General features: G+C 47.1%; 1 protein-coding gene across 1 annotated transcript in view; it reads right to left on the reverse strand.

Moving 5' to 3' along the window:
* zgc:162200 (uncharacterized protein LOC558638 homolog) overlaps positions 1-18,458 on the reverse strand; it is a 37,654-nt gene that overhangs the window by 7,948 nt on the left and 11,248 nt on the right. Inside the window, exons 4-8 of the mRNA XM_048241362.1 lie at positions 18,085-18,237; positions 11,607-12,107; positions 7,196-8,080; positions 5,814-5,984; positions 2,610-2,761 (exon numbers count right to left, since the gene is read on the reverse strand). Coding sequence (XP_048097319.1) covers positions 2,610-2,761; positions 5,814-5,984; positions 7,196-8,080; positions 11,607-12,107; positions 18,085-18,237 — 1,862 coding nt within the window. The remainder of the gene's footprint in view (positions 1-2,609; positions 2,762-5,813; positions 5,985-7,195; positions 8,081-11,606; positions 12,108-18,084; positions 18,238-18,458) is intronic.

The raw sequence follows: 18,458 nt of genomic DNA on the forward strand, positions 1-18,458 counted from the left end.
ACAAAGAGTAGGCCTATCATCTCTATTTAACATGATGTTTTGACACTGACATTGTAAACAACAGAGAAGAGTGAAAAGCAGTTTGCAGTAAAGCTAACCAACATAGTCTCCATCGCGGGGAAAAAAATAGCGAGCAGCCTGATAACCAAATTAAATGCTCGGCGGGCCGGATTAAAGTGCTTGGCGGGCCGCAGTTTGCCCACCCCTGCTCTAAGGTGAAGTGTGGGGGTGGATGATTTTGTTGGTAATCCAGGTTACCGTACTGACGCGTTGCTGTCATGATCTACACAGATTATGTCCAACTCTTTTTATTTGGCCCTTTTCATCACTACACTTCATCTCTGCTGAGCTGTTTAATTCCCAAACGATCAACGTGACACTCAATAAAAAAAAACTTCACACGGAGGCAAACATTCAGTTACTGACGCATCACAAAAATAGAGCCTACTAAAATTATCAGGGCACTCCTTCTTTAAGATGTCACAAGGCAGTCAGTTAAGGAAATGTAAATAACTTCCAGCCTGTGCTCTGTGATCATTTCAAAAGCCCACTTGAGATTACTTCAAATCATTCACTGTGTGTGTGTGTGTGTGTGTGTGTGTGTGTGTGTGTGTGTGTGTGTGTGTGTGTGTGTGTGTGTGTGTGTCACTGGTCTGCAGGGCATTCTGTGGTAGAAGAGAAGCATGGGAGGTATTCAGAGCGGAAACGTGCACTTTAAAAACACACGCCCATGCAAGCAGCTGCCCCACAGGGGCCCATGGGAGCCAGCCTGGCCCATATGCCACACCAAGCGGACTGGCATGGATACCACACGAGGCACACGGGCTTGGATGGCACAGCTGCTGGGTGGGGTAGGGGTGGGACAAGAACGGGGATGGTAGTGGGGGCATTTAACACTTCAATGGCACCGGAGGTCTCCACTCTGCTCTTACTCTGAGGTAAATCAAAGAGACAGAGAAGGAGGGAGTAAGGGAGGGGGAGAGAGAGAGAAAGAGAGAGAGAGAGAAATAGCAAGGGAGGGGATGAGATGAAGGGTGGGGGCTTCACTATGGGAATAACAGCAGGGGGACTGCTAAAAGACATGTCGTTTTAGAGAAAGAGAGAGAGAGAGAATTAAAAGGGAAGAGGGTGAAAAGGGCAATGTGGAAGATGCTCTAGTACGCCAGGAAAGAGGGCTTATCTTGCATAATGGAAACAGAATATTATTGTTCAGAATAAAACAAGATTGTGAAAAGGAAAACAGCTATCGTTATCATTTAAAGAGCTTTCATCACCGAGCCTCTCCTTATCAGAACAGTGTTTGACTCACGAAACCCGGTGAACCATAATATGGTGGTACACACACACACACACACACACACACACACACACACACACACACACACACACACACACACACCTACCTAAACACAAACAGGACCCTAGTGCTGTCAGGGTCAGACATACACAGATACACACACACACACACACACACACACACACCACCACTCACTAGGCTTTAATGCTGCGGAGGGGTCAGACTCAGAGCTGCTTACGGGGGTTGTCTACCTGCTGCATTAGGTGACGTTAGGTATAAAGACCCAAAGTGCAAACAAAGGATCTGACGAGCGAGGCCAGTGGAGTCCAGCAGTCCACATAAACAAACACCACAACGCACAAACAAAAACAAACAAACAAACACACGTACAAGGTTCCTGTCCGTCTGTTACCCCGCTATTGAGGCATATTAATAGACTGCTGAAGGACCAGGGAGGACCAAAACAAAGGATCTGAGAACAGAAGCACGTGGACATGCTACTGAGAACTGGAATGGAGTTAGTCCCCCCACACACACACAAACAAACACAAGATACTACTGAAAGACTGGAGCAGTGAGTGAAACTCAACGGAGGCTGTTTAGCCAAATCTCACCAAAGTCCCCCAGTTAGGCAGCATATGGCTGGACATCAACCACCACCGCTTCCCCTTAACAACATCACAGGGCCCAGATTTACATGACGTGCAAAGTGCAAAGTGAGGCAACAAGCAAATGTCTCATGCACAAACTAAAGCTATTGTGTGGCATCTGGTGACACGGAGTTGCCCCCACCGATGGCTGTGCTTTGTATCTTGCTCATGGTGTTAAATTAGCTAACAGATTTAGCCAACTTCTTAAATTAGCTTCAGTTAGACTTTGCACTTTGCTTGCCATTTAAATCAGGGTCCATTTTTTTCAGCTTTTATTTTTCAGCTCGGCGGTAGTGTCTAACGACACGAGAGTCCAAGTCAAGAGGACTTGGGGAGACAATCAGACCTCAGGCTCAGGTGCTTCTGGAGGTAGATGCGAAGAGCCTTACAGCGCAGGAGACCCTTCAGAGTCACTGGAGGTTTTAGCCTGCAGGATAACAACGCCTCGTACTGATTGGAGGATTAAGAATCTTATCTACCTGGTGCTTAAAAATTATAGTTTTTGATTTCTGAATTTGTCTCTTGTTAAGTCTGTGTGTATAAGAGAGAGTGTGTGTGTTAATATGAGACATGAGTGTGAGTCTTATGAGGTATGAAAGTGTGTGCGCGTGCTTGTGAGTGTGTGTGTTTTAATGAGACAAGAGATATGAGTGTGTGCATACCTGCTGGCGAACATGACACGCAGAGAGGAGAATGTGGCTGCATCCTCCTTCAGGGCCTTGAGCTCGTTGCGGAGCTTCACCATGGTCTCAGACACCATGGCCTTCTCCGTCTCGTACTTCGTCTTCAGGTTGTTCAGGGCCAGCTCCGCCGTCTGACCAACAATAGATTTAAAAACATACAAAAAAAAACCCTAACAGTTAGCAACTGGCAAATTAAAAGCAAATAACAACTCTGCCTACAACAGCATTGCAGCTATGAGCATGGTAAAAACCCCACTCTAAATCAAACACTATAACAAATTCTAATATTATGACTCACAATTAAATAGTTAGCACATGGTTCCTAAATAGAGCATTTTGTTATTGAATGTGGGTGCAGTTCTTTTTAGAAAATGGTCAGAGGAGATGTGCACTTCTAACCCAGGCTTGGACTCCCCTGAGGCAAAACTGCACAGACAAGAAGAGTTAAGCAAACCTGACATAAATTGCAGCAAGGGAAAAAAAATATAAAAAAAACTTGGGAGTTAATTTCAATGCATCCTCAGGAGAAGATAGAGCAGTTTGAGGAGATTTCAAACTAATCTTGAAGATTATGATTTCATATGCTAATCTCGCCAGTGGTTCATGTTCACGTTTGGTGGAAGGCAGAGATCTGCGATAAGCCTGCCGTGAGAGCCTGCAGAAATGGAAATCTTGTGAGCAGAAGGGCGACCTTATCCCAACGTCACCTCTCTTCCAGGTTTCTCGCATGCCTTCCGCTCATGCTTAGAAGTTTATGTGAGGTCTGGGATTGGTATTGAGCTTCACCTTATACCGTACACCTCTCTCAGGCTTACAGCTTGAGCTGGAGAAACATCACATCACTCTCTCGCTAGCAGGCAGGTAAACAGTCTCCCATTCAGTGGGCAAACGGGGGGTGGGGACGAGGTCTCATCCAAGCACCACGCTCTGCCTGATGTCTCATCTAATTACCACGCACTGGTCCATATTAAAGGAGATATGAGGAAGTAAGAGAGAGATATTTTTTCGTATTTATATCATGCATCTCTTATCTCCTGTGCTGCTTCTAAGTTGGTTTGACACACAAATCAAAATGTCTCTGAAGAGCTAAAACATTGGCCTTATCAAAAGGAATGAGGGGTCGGACTAGGCCAGAGGCAAACATAAAATGAAAAGATTACTGATGCTGATGAACCTCCATGTAGAAGTGAGAGAATGAGCCATCTGAGAGCGAGAAAAGAAGCAGGTCACCATGACGCCGTAGGCACCTAGTCAGACCTCCTTCTGATGCTACACTATCTTGAACAGGTCACACACACGCACACGCACACACACACACACACACACACACACACGCGCACACACACGCACGCACACACGCACGCACGCACACGCACACACACCAGGAGAATAGTGACTGAAGGAGAGAGACTGGTAGACTGCAAGAGTATGAAAGAGAGAATACAAAAGGACAAAAATATCCCCCACGCTGTGGTTACTGAACCGAAAACATAAACTGGCTTCATATTCTGCACGAGGCTGTAGGTCAGCAGTTCAGGCCATTATGATTATTTCAGCGCGCAATTCTAGAGCTAAGGTGCTGCTCATGTAAAGCAGCACGATGAATATGGTTGCCATGCCACTGAGAACTCAAGAGGGTTTTTATCTTGGAAGAATAATTCCAGCCTTAAAATACAAGAGAGCTTTGATTTGAATACACCACCAGAGACACAGCTTAGGTCTTTGGCAGTTTGATAAACAGAAGAGCACGTAAATAACACACCTGGACTTTCCCCCCAAATCTGCAACTCATTGACTTCTGAAAACACTCCCCTCGTGCTCTTGGATCTGCACTACGCTCAGTGAACCACCCCTCCACGCCCCCAGCTAGGCATCCTAACACCATTATTCTCACCTATTTAAAGGGACACCAGGCAAGCCTGATGCTTTTTCTCTAGAAACTCCCCCTCGCTCGGTCTGAAGCTCTTTTCCTTTTCTTTGCATCTTCCGTCAAGGGTTTTCACTGCTTCTTCGGCTTTGCCATTATACACACGTTTGCAACAATCTCTAGCGTTTCGTTAGCCTGCCTCTGTGCTGTAAACTGATCCTGCTTCGGTCGGCGGGTAGGATACACCGAACTTGCAATTGGGATATTCTTCCTACAGGCAGTAGGGGCGGGTGAGAGAGCCTTCATTCGCCTTGTAATGAGTCATTTAACCATATACCGACTTACAAAGATGATTAATTAACACGAAAACACTGCCTGGTGTCCCTTTAAAGATGCAGTCAGCGATTGCACAGGGAGTCACGTTTGTTTATGTTTATCTTTACAATTATTAGCAGACACTTTTGTCCAAACCAACATACACCCCTCACTCCCCCACCCCTCCGTTCAGTATTCTCAGACAAAAATCAACACAGGATTTTGTTTTTGTTTGGGGACAGGCTGCCCCCACTTTGTTTGATTCCAGTTTTTCGGAGCCTGGGCTGCCTACAGAAACCGGGTGTTTTACAGTGTACTCACGGAATGGGCAGGTAGTGGATCATGACAATGTGACAAACAAATGTCATTGGCTTGAAATCGCATACGATCACTGACTGCACCTTTAGATAGATAGATACTTTATTGATCCCCAAGGGGAAATTCAAGAACTTGAAGAGCAGATTGTAGGCCTCGCATCTAGAAATGGTTGAGTGGGGTTGTACACTTGGGAAATGAAGAGGGCCAAATCAAGCTCCAGTTTCTCTAGGAATTCTCAAAATGGCCAGTGATGCTGCAGTCCCCTAAATAATTCTGACAAGCTCATTAGGCAGTATACAACATGCTTGCATGTGCCTCTACCAGCTGTTCCGGTTTTGAGAATGTTGGCTTGTCTAGGAATATAGGTCTCTTTTGGGCCTTAAGGGAGACACACAGCATGTTTGTGTCGATACACAGCATGTTTGTGCAGATCTGTTTGTTGACCATAAGGACCATATAGAGTGAATGTCGAATAGATCTATTAACTTTAGAGTTTGTTAGCCTTGAGGACCATATAGACAATGCATGTACAGATCTCAAGTAAACAGATCAGTCTGTTAACCTTGATAAATGCATAGAGCAAATGTGTGGACCTATAGTGAACTGGCCTGGTTGTTAGCCATGAGAACTGTACAGCGTGTGAGTTTGTGTGTGTGTGCGTGCGTGCGTGCGTGCGTGTTGACCTGTTTGTTGGCCTTGAGGACGGTGCGCAGTGTGGCAATCTGCTCTCTCTTGGTGCTCAGCAGGGACTTGAGCTTGAGCACTTCCTCCAGGAGCGCCTCCGTGTCCCGGTCCGCGTCCGAACCCGACGCAGACGGCAACGTGCCCCGCTTCCTGCACAGGTCCACTGCCACCTAACAAAGGCCAAAGGTCAGGGATCAATTTACACAGTGCAGTATATAGCGCACTCACTGACACATGTGCACACACATAGACACAGTCCATCTCATAAATCTTATACAGACCTTTTCCACACACAGACCAGACATGCGTACAATATTACATAAACAAATATCAGCAATTCAACCATATTCATTCAAATACACACACAACCAACTTCCACAGGATGTCACAAACCATGCAAACTCCTAGATGAGGTGCAGATTTATGTATTAGCTGTAGTATTACAGAGATGCCGCTTTCAGATGAAATACAACAGCGAAAATGAAGTGTTCCCGCCTAAATAAAGCAGCTTATGAGAGATTTCTCTGAATAAGCCCGAATCAGACATGTTCAATTAGGATTACATTTAGGGTAAGCCCGTCATACACTACAGGCCTGCATAAACATGGCTGCACTGAGCTTTAGTGTACACCATGCAACTCTACAGCATGAGGCAATGAGGGAGAACCACACAGGCTGGTCAAAAGAGGCTCTGGGTTATACAGTATTGGAGAGAACATATTTTAAATGTTGGAAGTAACCAATTTATTCAAAGGGAATGACACTCACGTTTTGACTTATGGTACACTGACCCTGAAGGTTAACCTCGTAACATTTGGCAAGGTGACTGATTATGCCTGAACTAGGCGTAAGATGTGACGAGATGACCTTTCCGTTAGAGATCATAGTCATGGTCAGGGGCCGCCTCGTCATCATTTTACAGGACTTTTGACATTAGCTACTTCCTCCCCCATGTCACTGCTCTCAGTGCAACATAAACCTCTGAAGCTCGCCTACAAAAAGGACCCAAAAGCTGCCACCTTTGCATATCTCCATATAAGGAGATCCCGTCACCATCTTTGCCCATATAAGGAGATACAAAGAGGGCAGCTTTGGGTCCTTTTTGTAGGCGAACTGCAGAGGTTTAGCTAAACACTACCAGGAAATCAAATATTCAAATGCCATGGTCATACGTTTAAAGGAATAGGTACATAAATAAATTATAGCTTTACATTGGTGGTACTATTCACTAACATTCTTAAATGCCAGCGCATCGTTAGTCGCAACTTTTGTGTGAGGCAAGGCCAGTGTCATATTTTAGGCATTTGTCCCCATGCTGACAAATCAATTCCACATCTGTATGATGTGACAGACAGACGGTCAGTTTGGTCTCGGGACTCACCTGCAGGTGTTTGATCTGGCAGCGGATGACGGCCACCAGGTTCCTGACGTTGGTGGGGTCCCTGAAGTCTGGCGTGGGAGACCCCGGGCAGCTCCCGCAGGCAGGGGATGACTCTCCACTCCGCTCGCCTCCTCCTCCGACGGGCTCGTCTCCCAGGCTGCTCCGGCCGTACCCCTCCCCGTTCCTGCGCTTGCGGAGCGGGTGCTGATGCTCTCCTCTCCGCCCGCTGGCCCGGCAGCAGCCGCCGCCGTCGCGGTAGTAGTCGAGGGTGACGCGGCTGGGCGTGAGGTTGTTGCTGACGCACACGTGGTGGTAGAGCGCGGACAACTCCTCGGAGAAGGCCAGCAGCTCCTCCTGCGTGGCGCTCAGGTGTCCCTCCGAGTCGCTGGCCACCCGCCGCGTGGCGCCGATCTCGCGCTCCAGCTGCCCGATGCGCTCCTGGTCCAGCCGGCTGGCGGCGATGCACTGGCGGATCTTGTCGGCCAGCTCCTGGGCCTCTCCGCGCCAGCGCTCCTTCTCCTGCCGGCAGCGGCTCTCTAGGGCGGCCGAGCGCGCCTCCGACGCCTTCAGCTCCTGCCGGAGGCGCGACACCTCCTCGCTGGCCGCCGCCATGCGGCACTCCAGCACCTCCGCGCTCTTGGCGTCCAGCTCGTAGTAGTCGCAGTCCCCACCGCCATCCTCCACCATGCCGTTCTGCCCCAGGCCGTTCTCCTGATGACCCTGCCCGAGTTTGGGCCCCGCCGGCTGGGGAGAGAGTGCAGCCTCTAGCCTCTGGGCCAGCTGGTCCATCTTGGCCTGCTGCTCGTTCAGGGCCTCTTTGGACAGAACCAGCTGCTTCTGGAGGTCCTGCACTGTGCTGGCCAGACTGGCCTTCTCACGCTCCACCTGTTGGTTGAGGACGGCGAGCAAACACACACACACACGGTTAAGACATATACCATGTCATTGATATTGTTTCACATTAGCGTTTCTGAAATTCTGTTGTATAATACACAATACTACATAGATAAAGGGGCTCTTATGATGATTCTTAGTCTTAGAGTTCTACAGTCTTAGCCATTTAGATGTCTGTTTGAGCGATCCTTTCATTCATGCATTGGGTAAGTGTTGGGTGATTGGAAACAATGGATTATCAGCTGAACTGTCTGATAGCACTGAACTGTGGCCTTCTGGTATATTACCTTGAAAAGAGGCATAGGTTGAAGTTTTAGCTGGCTCACTGAGTTGTCGTTGGTGGAAATATCAACATTCTGTCTCAAGGTCAGGTGTGTTGTTCCATTCATGCACTGATAAGGCAGAGATAACAGCTCTGGCTTTCCAGAGCTATCAGACACACTTGTCTAGTCTGATAATGGCCAAAACATCCAATCAGTCTTTAGTTCAGTTCAGTTTTTATTTGTCATTGTTACAGGATAACAATGAAATGTTGTTTTCTTACTACAGACACACCAGCTTCCACTTGAGTAAACACACTCCTAAGCCCAGCTGTTGCGTCTGCCTGCCTAGCGAAGAGCATTGTGCATTATTCAAAACCACTGAATTATCCATGACAACCCTCCTGAAGACCAGCCTGTAAAATGGGGAGGGAAGTGGTATTGTACCGTCTGGGCAGCTAAGTGGCATTTTTACAGCCCATAAAACATGCCTCAGGTAGGTCCGGATGTCGGGCTGGGCGATATGGACCAAAACTGATATCCCGATATTTTGGAGCTGATTGGCGATATACGATATCGATACGATATTGATATTTCAAACAGAAAGAGCGAAGTGCTTCATATATTCACTCAACACAACAATTATGACAACACAGCCGGTTTTAATTATATTCATTTCAGACTGCTCTAACAGAGCTGTGCAAAAAGGTGTAAACAAGAACATATACCAATAGGCATACAGTTGCTCTGAGGGCTGTGCAAATAACAATATTCGGTCGACCCTGATTGGCAACACAGGCCTACAGCTTTACAATAAAGGTAACACAAAACATAGGCTACCGTTAAAAGCCAATATAATAAACCAATTGGCATACAGATAGAGCTGTGCAAATAAGAAAAAAAGTAGGCTACACAGCACATACCTGTTTGTAAATATTTAACTGCACAAGGAGTAGGGCTGGGCGATATGGACCAAAACTGATATCCCAATATATTTTGGAGCTGATTGGCGATATAAGATATATATCGATATTTTAAACAGAAAGAGCTAAGTGTTTCGTATTCACTCAAACAGCTTTAAAGGGGTGGTTCAGGATTTTGGACATAAGACCTTATTTCCAAGTAAGCAAGTGTGATATTTATTAGTGGAGACTGTTTTCAGCACGTTTCATCCAGTCCTTCTAATTGCAGAGTTCGCAGGTGCTAGGCTAGCGCAAGTCAACGGTATGTGCTAGCCTGCCACTAAAGACAGTCTTACCCACTCCAAAGTACACCTGAGGCAAATTCCAGACAATCGATGTAAATGTCTGTGTTGATAGAATAGTGTAAGAAATACAACTACCCTTGCATCGCGTTGCAATAGTTATACTTTGGTCCCTAAAGTTGTTAGTAGTCATTTTGCAACTCAGCGGCGGACTGATATTACCAAGGCTACTACTAGGTATCCCCATTGGAGTGCGCTTTACTGTTTCGGCGCAGTACTACTAACCGGACCAAGTATAATTCCGCCGCTGCTAAGAAACTAGTCCCTCAAAATGTAATGCGATCGTTGAAATGCAAGGATAGAATAACGTTAGAAATAACACTGTCAATACAGACATTTACATCGATAGTCTGGCGTTATAATTTATTTGCCTCGGGTGTACTTTGGAGTGGGTAAGACTGTCTTTAGTGGCAGGCTAGCACATACCGTTGACTTGCGCTAGCCTAGCACCTGCGAACTCTGCAATTAGAAGGACTGGATGAAACGTGTTGAAAACGGTCTCCACGGATAAATATCACACTTGCTTACTTGGAAATGAGGTCCTATGTCCAAAATCCTGAACCACCCCTTTAATTAGAATGATTTCAGACAGCTCTAACACAGCTGTGCAAAAAAGTGTAACATGGGCCTACAATAGGCATAGGCTACAGTTGCTCTGATAAAGCTGTGCAAATAACAAAAGACCAAAAATTGACCCTGACTGACAACGCAAGCCTACATTGTACTGCACAATGCAATGTTTTGGGCACAAAAATATTGAAAAACCTGCAGTTTTGTCACACAATGCAGTTTTTTTACCCGTAAGGGTTTGATAGGCTACATTTGCTTGTCATCTAGGCCCTATGATGGCCTAGACATGTCGCTATCAACAACAAAAATTGTTTTAAACAATTAGGCTACTTAAACAACGTAACTGAGTCACTCATCAAGAGTGTGATAGACGCTTATCGCCGCTTTTGTATCGCGCTCATTTTTGCATGTTCCGTTCGTAAGAAAAATCACGACTGAATGGGGTTTCAGGAATCATAAAAATGATGCCCCTAACTGCTTTCATGCAGTCCCCGCATGCATATCTTCTTAATAAAATCAGCGTGTAGGTTGTCTCCCTGAGGACTTTAGATCTGCTACTGTATATCGCTAAACGCAAGCATTCATCAGTGTATTTAAATTAGCTAGGCTATGTACCAAAAATGACATTTTACAGTGAGTCGAAGAGCTGTAAACAGTGTTGTAACTTAAATCTGCGTACAAAACCGCTTGAGCTCCAGTGGAATTTTGATTTCACCACGAATTCTCGGTCTAGCCGCTGATGTGCCGACGAATAGGCATCAGCACCAACCTCTGATCAAGGTAAACAAAATCTGACCTAGTGTCCGCCATGTTTGAAAGTTTGTAGTGCTGGGCGAGGGAGAACGTGTAATACGCAGGGGTGCAGTTGAGCAGAGCTGCGGCTATCTGAATGGTCTGAACACAGAAGAGCAAGTGGCTTTGATAAAATGGCCGATTATTTGACATAATACCGGTATTACGATATTGTCTCAACTACATATCGTTTTCAAAAATATATCGGTCGTAGTCGTAATACCGATATATCGCCCAGCCCTATCCGGATGTGTGCTCCTGGTGGGGTACAGTGTGTGCCTGCCTGCTTGTGTGCAATAGGATGTGGAGAGGGATCAGACAGGACAGGGTGAGTGAGTGTGTCTGTCTCACTGTGCTGAGAGGCATTTTGAATGCAATAGTCTAAGGCATGAGGTTATGTAAATGTAATGCAAATCTGTCTCCTCTGGTGAAAACATTTGTACTTCTCTGGGCCTCTGATGGGGTATGATAAGTGCACCGATCTATTTCTCACCATCAGTAAACTAAGTGTGTGTGGTTCATGAGTAAGCGAGTGAGCGTCCATGCGACTGTGTGTGTGTGTGTGTGTGTGTGTGTGTGTGTGTGTGTGTGTGTGCGTGTGCGAGTGATCGTTTGCCTTCAGTTGTGTTACCTGCAGCAGCTGCTGTTTGAGCTTCTGGCCGTCCGACAGGTGCAACTCGCTGAGCAGGTCGGCCACCAGGCCTGGAGCCGGGGGCCTGAGGAAGGCGTCGCTGCTCCTGGGTGTCGAGCTCCTCAGCTGGGCCTTCCCGCTGCCGCTGGTCCCCTTGGACCCGGAGCCCGGCCCGTTATTAAACCCGCTGTCCTGGTCCTCCTCGTCAGCCTTCTCCCCGTCCTCCTCTCTCTTCCCCCCGGTGCTGTCGTGGCTGTCGTCGAGCTGGCCGAGGTGGAGCTCCAGGGGTCCGAGGGAGTCGAAGGGGTTGAGGGCCAGGGCGGAGAGCTCGCGTCGGAGGCAGTTCTTCTGCTCGCGCTCCTCCTTCAGGGCCTCCAGCGCCTCGTCCAGCTGACGCTCCGCGATGGCCCGCAGCCGGCCGGCCTCCTCCAGCTGAGCGCGCAGCTCCTCCTGCTCCTCCTCCTTATGAGAGAGCTCCAGCTTCAGGGCCTCAAACTCAACCTGGAGAGAGAGGGGAGGGGAGGTGATGGTTAGAGACAGTGTGTTAGTGTGTGTGTGTTTGCATGTTTCCTCCTCTTTAATTCCGGCGATTTTTCACAAAGATGTGAAAGATGTCGAGGTCACTGAGGGCTGTCGTACAAAAGAAAAAAAAAATTTGTGATTTCGGAAAAAACTCTGGCTCTGGGTGCATGATTATGTTTATGTGTGTGGCCATGATTATGCCCCCAGAGTGTAGCACTGTAGCTGTTAGCTGCAGCAACTTTATCTTGAGTTTTTTTTCTGTACCGACAGTACTCTGTGAATTCGAGAAACAGAGATCTATGTGAAAAATCGCCGGAATTCTCCTTTAAGGGAGAGCTCCAGCTTCAGAGCCATCCCAAATTGAGCGAGAGAGATCAAAGTCAAAGTCAAAGTCTGCTTTATTGTCAATTTCTTCACATGTCAAGACATACAAAGAGATAGAAATTACATTTCCCACTATCCCACGGTGGAGACAAGACATATTTTACCAATTAGGTCCACAGACAAACATAACATTCAAGTAAACAATATAAAAAGTAAAAAATAAGGCGGCACATACAATGAAGAAAATAAGAGCAGCAAAATTTGAGTTGAAAATGTGCAATTGTGCATACAGTAGACAGTCAATATAATAGTGCAAAAATCAGGCCAATAAATGGCTGAGGTAGTTCTGTTTGACCTAAGTATGCAAGTGGCATAGTGGTGCAAGTTATGTAAGAGCAGCAGAAGTGTGTTCAGAAGTGTTTTCAGGACAACAAGTTGCAAAGTGTGCAAGTGTACAAGTGGAGTAGTGCAAGTGGAGTAGTGCAAGGCAGCCATTGTGGGTCCAAAGTCCAGGATGTTATGTAGCTGAGGGTGGAGGGAGGAGAGGGTGGAGAGAGTTCAGCATCCTAACAGCCTGGTGTATGAAGCTGTTGGTGAGTCTGGTGGTGCGGGAGCGCAGGCTTCTGTACCTCTTCCCAGAGGGCAGTTGATCAAACAAATTGTGAGCGGGGTGACTTGGGAGGTGTAAATGTCCTTCAGGAGGGGAGTGAAGAACCAATAATCCTTCCAGCTGTGTTCACTATGCGCTGCAGGGCTTTCCTGTTGTATTCAGTGCCGCTTCCGCCCCACACAGTGATACAGCTGGAGAGGATGCTCTCAATGGTGCCTCGGTAGAATGTGGTCATGATGGCTGGTGGAGCACTTGCTCGCCTGAGTTTCCGCTTAGGGAAGTACAGGCGGAGCTTTCTTCTCGCCAGTGATGCAGTGTTGGTGGTCCAGGAGAGGTCTTCACTGATGTGCACCCCCAGGAATTTGGTGCTGCTCACTCTCTCCACCACAGCACCGTCGATGGTCAGTGGCAGGTGTTGGGTGTGACCTCTCCGGAAGTCAACAACAATCTCCTTGGTCTTGCTGACGTTCAGCAGGTCGTTGTCCCTGCACCACGTGGTCAGAAGGTCGACCTCCAACCTGTATTAAGTCTCGTCGCCTTTGGTGAGGAGACCCACCAGAGTTGTGGTCAGCAAATTTCACTATGTGGTTGTTGCTGTAGGAGCAGTGCAGTCATGCGTCAGCAGGGTGAAGAGCAGCGGACTGAGCACGCAGCCTAGAGGGGCCCCCGTGCTCAGTGTGATGCTGCTTGAGATATTGTTGCCAACACGTACTACTTGAGGCCTCTGACAGAGGAAGTCCAGTAGCCAGTTGCAGAGGTAGGTACCGAGTCCCAGTTTGTCAAGTTTGCAGATGAGTTGTTGTGGTATTATGGTGTTGAATGCAGAACTGAAGTCTATAAACAGCAATCTCACATATGAGCCCTTTTTCCAGGTGGGTGAGGGCTGGGTGGAGGGCAGAGCAGATTGCATCCTCTGTGGACCGCTTAGCTCGGTATGCAAACTGGAAGGGGTCCAGGGTGGGGGGGAGAATGGATTTGATGTGTGACATGACAAGCCGCCAAAAAGCACTTCATGATGATGGGTGTCAGTGCCACGGGCGGTAGTCATTGAAGCAGGATGGAGCAGTTTTCTTCGGCACAGGTATGATTGTGGCAGTTTTGAAACATGATGGGACGATGGCTTGCTTCAGGGAAGTGTTAAAGATGTCTGTGAAGACATCCTTAAGCTCCTCAGCGCAGTACTTCACAGCATCACGACCTGGGATGTTGTCTGGGCCTGCTGCCTTTCGGTGTTGATAGCAGCAAGTGTCCCTCTTCACGCTGTCGGCAGAGAGGCACAGGGGCTGCTCGTGTGGAGGGGGAGGGTCTTCTGTGGGCAAGTGCTGTTTTGTGCTTCAAAGCGAAAGCAAAGAAGCGGTTCAGATTGTTGAGCAGAGGGATGTTGCTCTCAGGCCATCCTTAAAAATATTTTTTCGATTTGCCGTAACTTCCATCCCCCAGACCGACCCTGTCAATTTAGAACCCAGTTAGCCCGAAATATTTTTTTTTTTTGTATGTCCCCTTTTTAGTCCGACCCGACTTGTCGGTTGTAAACTTATATTTTTTCCCTTTTAGTCCCGGGACCGACCGATTGTTTTTTTTTACTCTAAACAACCAATACAAATGCAATAAAATAATATTTATTTTTTAGTAGGCCCAAGTATTGTGAATATAACTTGCCTACATGCAAACGTGGCTCACATAAAAACCTGTGGCGTCATCTCTACACCATTGGTTTGACGCGATGTCACACCATATGGCCTCACACGCCGCTTCATTCATACAAACTGATAACGCTTTTTGGCACGGTTCTGGAAGAACTGTGGGCAGATCTTTTCATCCCTTCTCCCCTAGTCTAGCGGTGACCGTGTCGGAGTATTGAAATTGGTTGTGGTCTATTCAGCATTTCTCAAAAATATGGGTCCGCAACATGGAGACTGCTGGTCCGCTGAGTCGCGGAGGAAATTAGGCCCGGTGCTTCATCTGATAATTTGCTGCGCAGTTGATCAAGAAACCGCGGATCGACGAAAAAAAGAAAAACAAACGTTTCTGCTATCGATGTCATTAAACATGGAGCCCTACAATTAAGTGGTGGTATGAGCATTCATTCAATGCGCCGTCTGCGCTGAGGGAAACTGAAACTAATCGATAACGCTGGTATCAAAGCTCCGCTTCAACCTGTTGGAAGGCTATTTATTTATTTAACGAAACTTAATAGAACGATGTTGTTTTTTGGAACTTCCTTAGAAACAGAGCAGAGACTGTGTACACTGTATAGCATTGAGTATTGTATAGTCAAATTTCAAAATAACGTGGCCAAGAGCTATTGTAGCCTTCTTTCTGGGTACATGTAGATGAGCCCTATGACCCAAAAGTCTGCCATGACCGGGCCTCAGGTCAAAGAAGTTTGAGAAAGGCTGGTCTATATAACCTACATCAGAATGAGGTTTGCAATGGTGCGCCTGAAGGCACTGGTTGAAGACCCAGTCAGTTACGTCACAATATGCACATTTGTGTAAATTCATTCCTACGTAATCACCATGACCAAAATTGAACTTTTTTTTACTTTGAATCTTGAAAAAAAAAATATTGACCTACCTACCGACCCATTTTTATTTTTTTTTGGCTGTTACTGCAAACAAAAATATTTTTAAGGATGGCCTCACAGCTCTGTGGCGCGGGCTTGTAGTCAGTCATGGCCTGAATGCCCTGCCATAGGCTTTGTGCGTTCCTGCGGTCTTTGAAGTGGGTGGTTATCTTGTGAGTGTATTCCTTTTTTGCTTCCTTGATGCCACGGGACAGGTTGGCTCTCACTGTTCTCATGCCAGCTTCATCCCCAGCTCTGTAGGCTTGTCTCTGGCCCTCAGCAGCCTGAGGACATCCCCTGTCAGCCATGGCTTCCAGTTAGCCCGAGTGATGATGTCTTGTGTGGGTCACATCATCAATGCACTTGGTGATGTAAGAGGTTACAGTGTCTGTATACTCCTCTATGTCTGTCTGGTTGTTGTAAGTGGCTGCCTGCTTAAACATTTCCCAGTCTGTTGTGTCAAAGCAGTCTTGAAGAGCATCAGAGGCTCCCTCAGATAGCGGTTATTGTGTGTTTGTGCGTGAGAAAGAGAGAGAACGAGAAAGGAGAGAGACCGGGAGATGTGCTAAATTAGAATGTGTGGATGCATGTGTGATCACCACTAATACCATTGTTGTGTATGTGTGTATGTGTATGTGTGTGACACGTAGTGGACAGGCACATGCATCTTAAAGCGTATGTGTGAGCCAAGACGCTCATGTTTACATGCTGGACTCTAAATGCTGCGGGCTGGTGTGGATCCCTGGCCAAGCCTTCAGTCAGGTTGATGACCCTAAAGAGGCCTAAGGGAATAAGCTGCAGGCTGTCTGACCCCTGTTATAATCTCCCCAAGACAAGGAACACACAGTGGAGCTACTCCCCCAGAAACTAGTCTGTTGTTCACATTTATTTACTATCTAGCTTGCGCAAGTAACAATAAGCCCATTTCACAAGATGTCGCCACTGTGTAAAGTAACTTCCTCTGGAACAGCACAGTCCACAGGAAAGACAGGAACAGGAAGACGTTTTACCCTGCCGATTAAGGCATCATTAACATGGCCACCCGGACACTGTGAAATGGGCTTATTGAAATGGTCTCAGGGAGGACTTTACAAAGCGCAGAGCCAAAACCCCCAAGAGCAGGCAACAATGGGCAGTGACAAGGAAAAAACTCAATTGTAAAGGAGAATTCCGGGGATTTTTCACATAGATCTCCGTTTCTCAAGGTCACCGAGTACTGTCTGTACAAAAAACAGCAACAAAAACAATCTCGATTTACAGCAGCCAACAGCTAGAGCTGCCAGGCAGCTACAGTGCTACACTCTGGGGGCATGTTCATGAGCCCCCATGTGCTTGGTAGAACAGATTGTTTTCGGGCTTTTTTCCCCCCATACAGACAGTACTTGGTGACCTCGAGAAACTATCTATGTGTAAAATCGACGGAATTCTCCTTTAACAGTAATCTTGACCAGAACCAGCTCATAAGGGGGGAACCATCTGCTTAGGGCCGGCCGGGAAGAGGGAGAGGGGGCAGCAGTAGCAGTGGCAGCCTCCGGCCCAGGTCCGGGTCAGATCTGGCCAATAGGAAACAAATGAGTGCTGAATCCATTCCACAGTCATTTTATAATAGGTCTAAGCTTATGGCAACACTACAGACTCCTGGAAAACAGAAAATATGGGCCACACACACAGACACACATGGTATTAGGATTTGTCTATGCATCATCATGTTGACTATGTAGGGCAATATGCTTTAGCATACCTTCCCCAGGTGTCATTTGGTCAGTCGTTTAGCCACTGGCCAGCCACAATGCCAGCTAATGCCGTTAGTCAGCTAATCTGGGCGCAATTGGCTGGCTGTTATTGTCTCCTGACCGTGGCTGCTTAAGAAGGGCTATTGTTGAGGATCAGCTGGGGTCATGTCTTTGACAAAGAGGGCGTCTGTGCAGCAGGGAGGGTTGGGAGGGAGAGGGCAGCATGGCACCAGCGCGGGAAGGGGAAGGAAAGGCTCGGTCACAAGATGGATGGCCCGGCCCGTGGCACAAAAGCCGCCATTCTTACCACAGAGAGTGACAGAAGGGCCTACCCTGCAACACAACCACAAACCGGCACGGCCACCGGGATGTGCCATGTGCCAACAGTTGGAAACAGGCTCCTAAATTATGAGTCATTACTTAGCGACTTAATGCCCCCTTTAGTTTTAAAACTTGCGTGAATTTAGGTCAATATTAATGTACTGTTTCTCTTCATTTATGTTGTGATGTGCATGCTACTATCTAATTCTGTTAGAACAGAGTCTGGTGTGTGTGTGTGTGTGTGTGTGTGTGTGTGTGTGTGTGTGTGTGTGTGTGCAGACTTGTTTCTGGAGTGAGATGCTCTACATGTGCATGTCTCCGCACCGGATTCTCCTTTAGAACCAAGACTTGCTCCTGCAGTGCAATGTTCAATGTGCATGTGAGGGTGGGTGCGTTTTTTACCTGGTTCTCCTTTAGAACAGAGACTTGTTTCTGCAGTGAGATGTTCTCCTCCTCCAGCTCGCTGTTATCCTGCAGCTGCTGAAGCTCGCGCACCTTAAACTCCTTCATCTCATCACGCATGTGACCCTTCTCCGCCTCCAAACACTCACATTCCTGACCACACAAACACACACACACACACACACACACACACACACAAACAATACACAAACAAAAACATTAATCAATACATGTTTACATAAATATAACATACATGTAGTTATGTGTGAGTGTGCATGCTCTTCACAGTATAAAGCAGCACAGAGGCATGTTCAGCTGGCTCTGATTACTGTTTGGCTAAACTCATGAAGCCTCAAAGTCAGTCAAAGCCGGTC

Source organism: Alosa alosa, chromosome 4 (genome assembly GCF_017589495.1).
Source record: "Alosa alosa isolate M-15738 ecotype Scorff River chromosome 4, AALO_Geno_1.1, whole genome shotgun sequence".
Lineage (NCBI taxonomy): Eukaryota > Metazoa > Chordata > Actinopteri > Clupeiformes > Clupeidae > Alosa > Alosa alosa.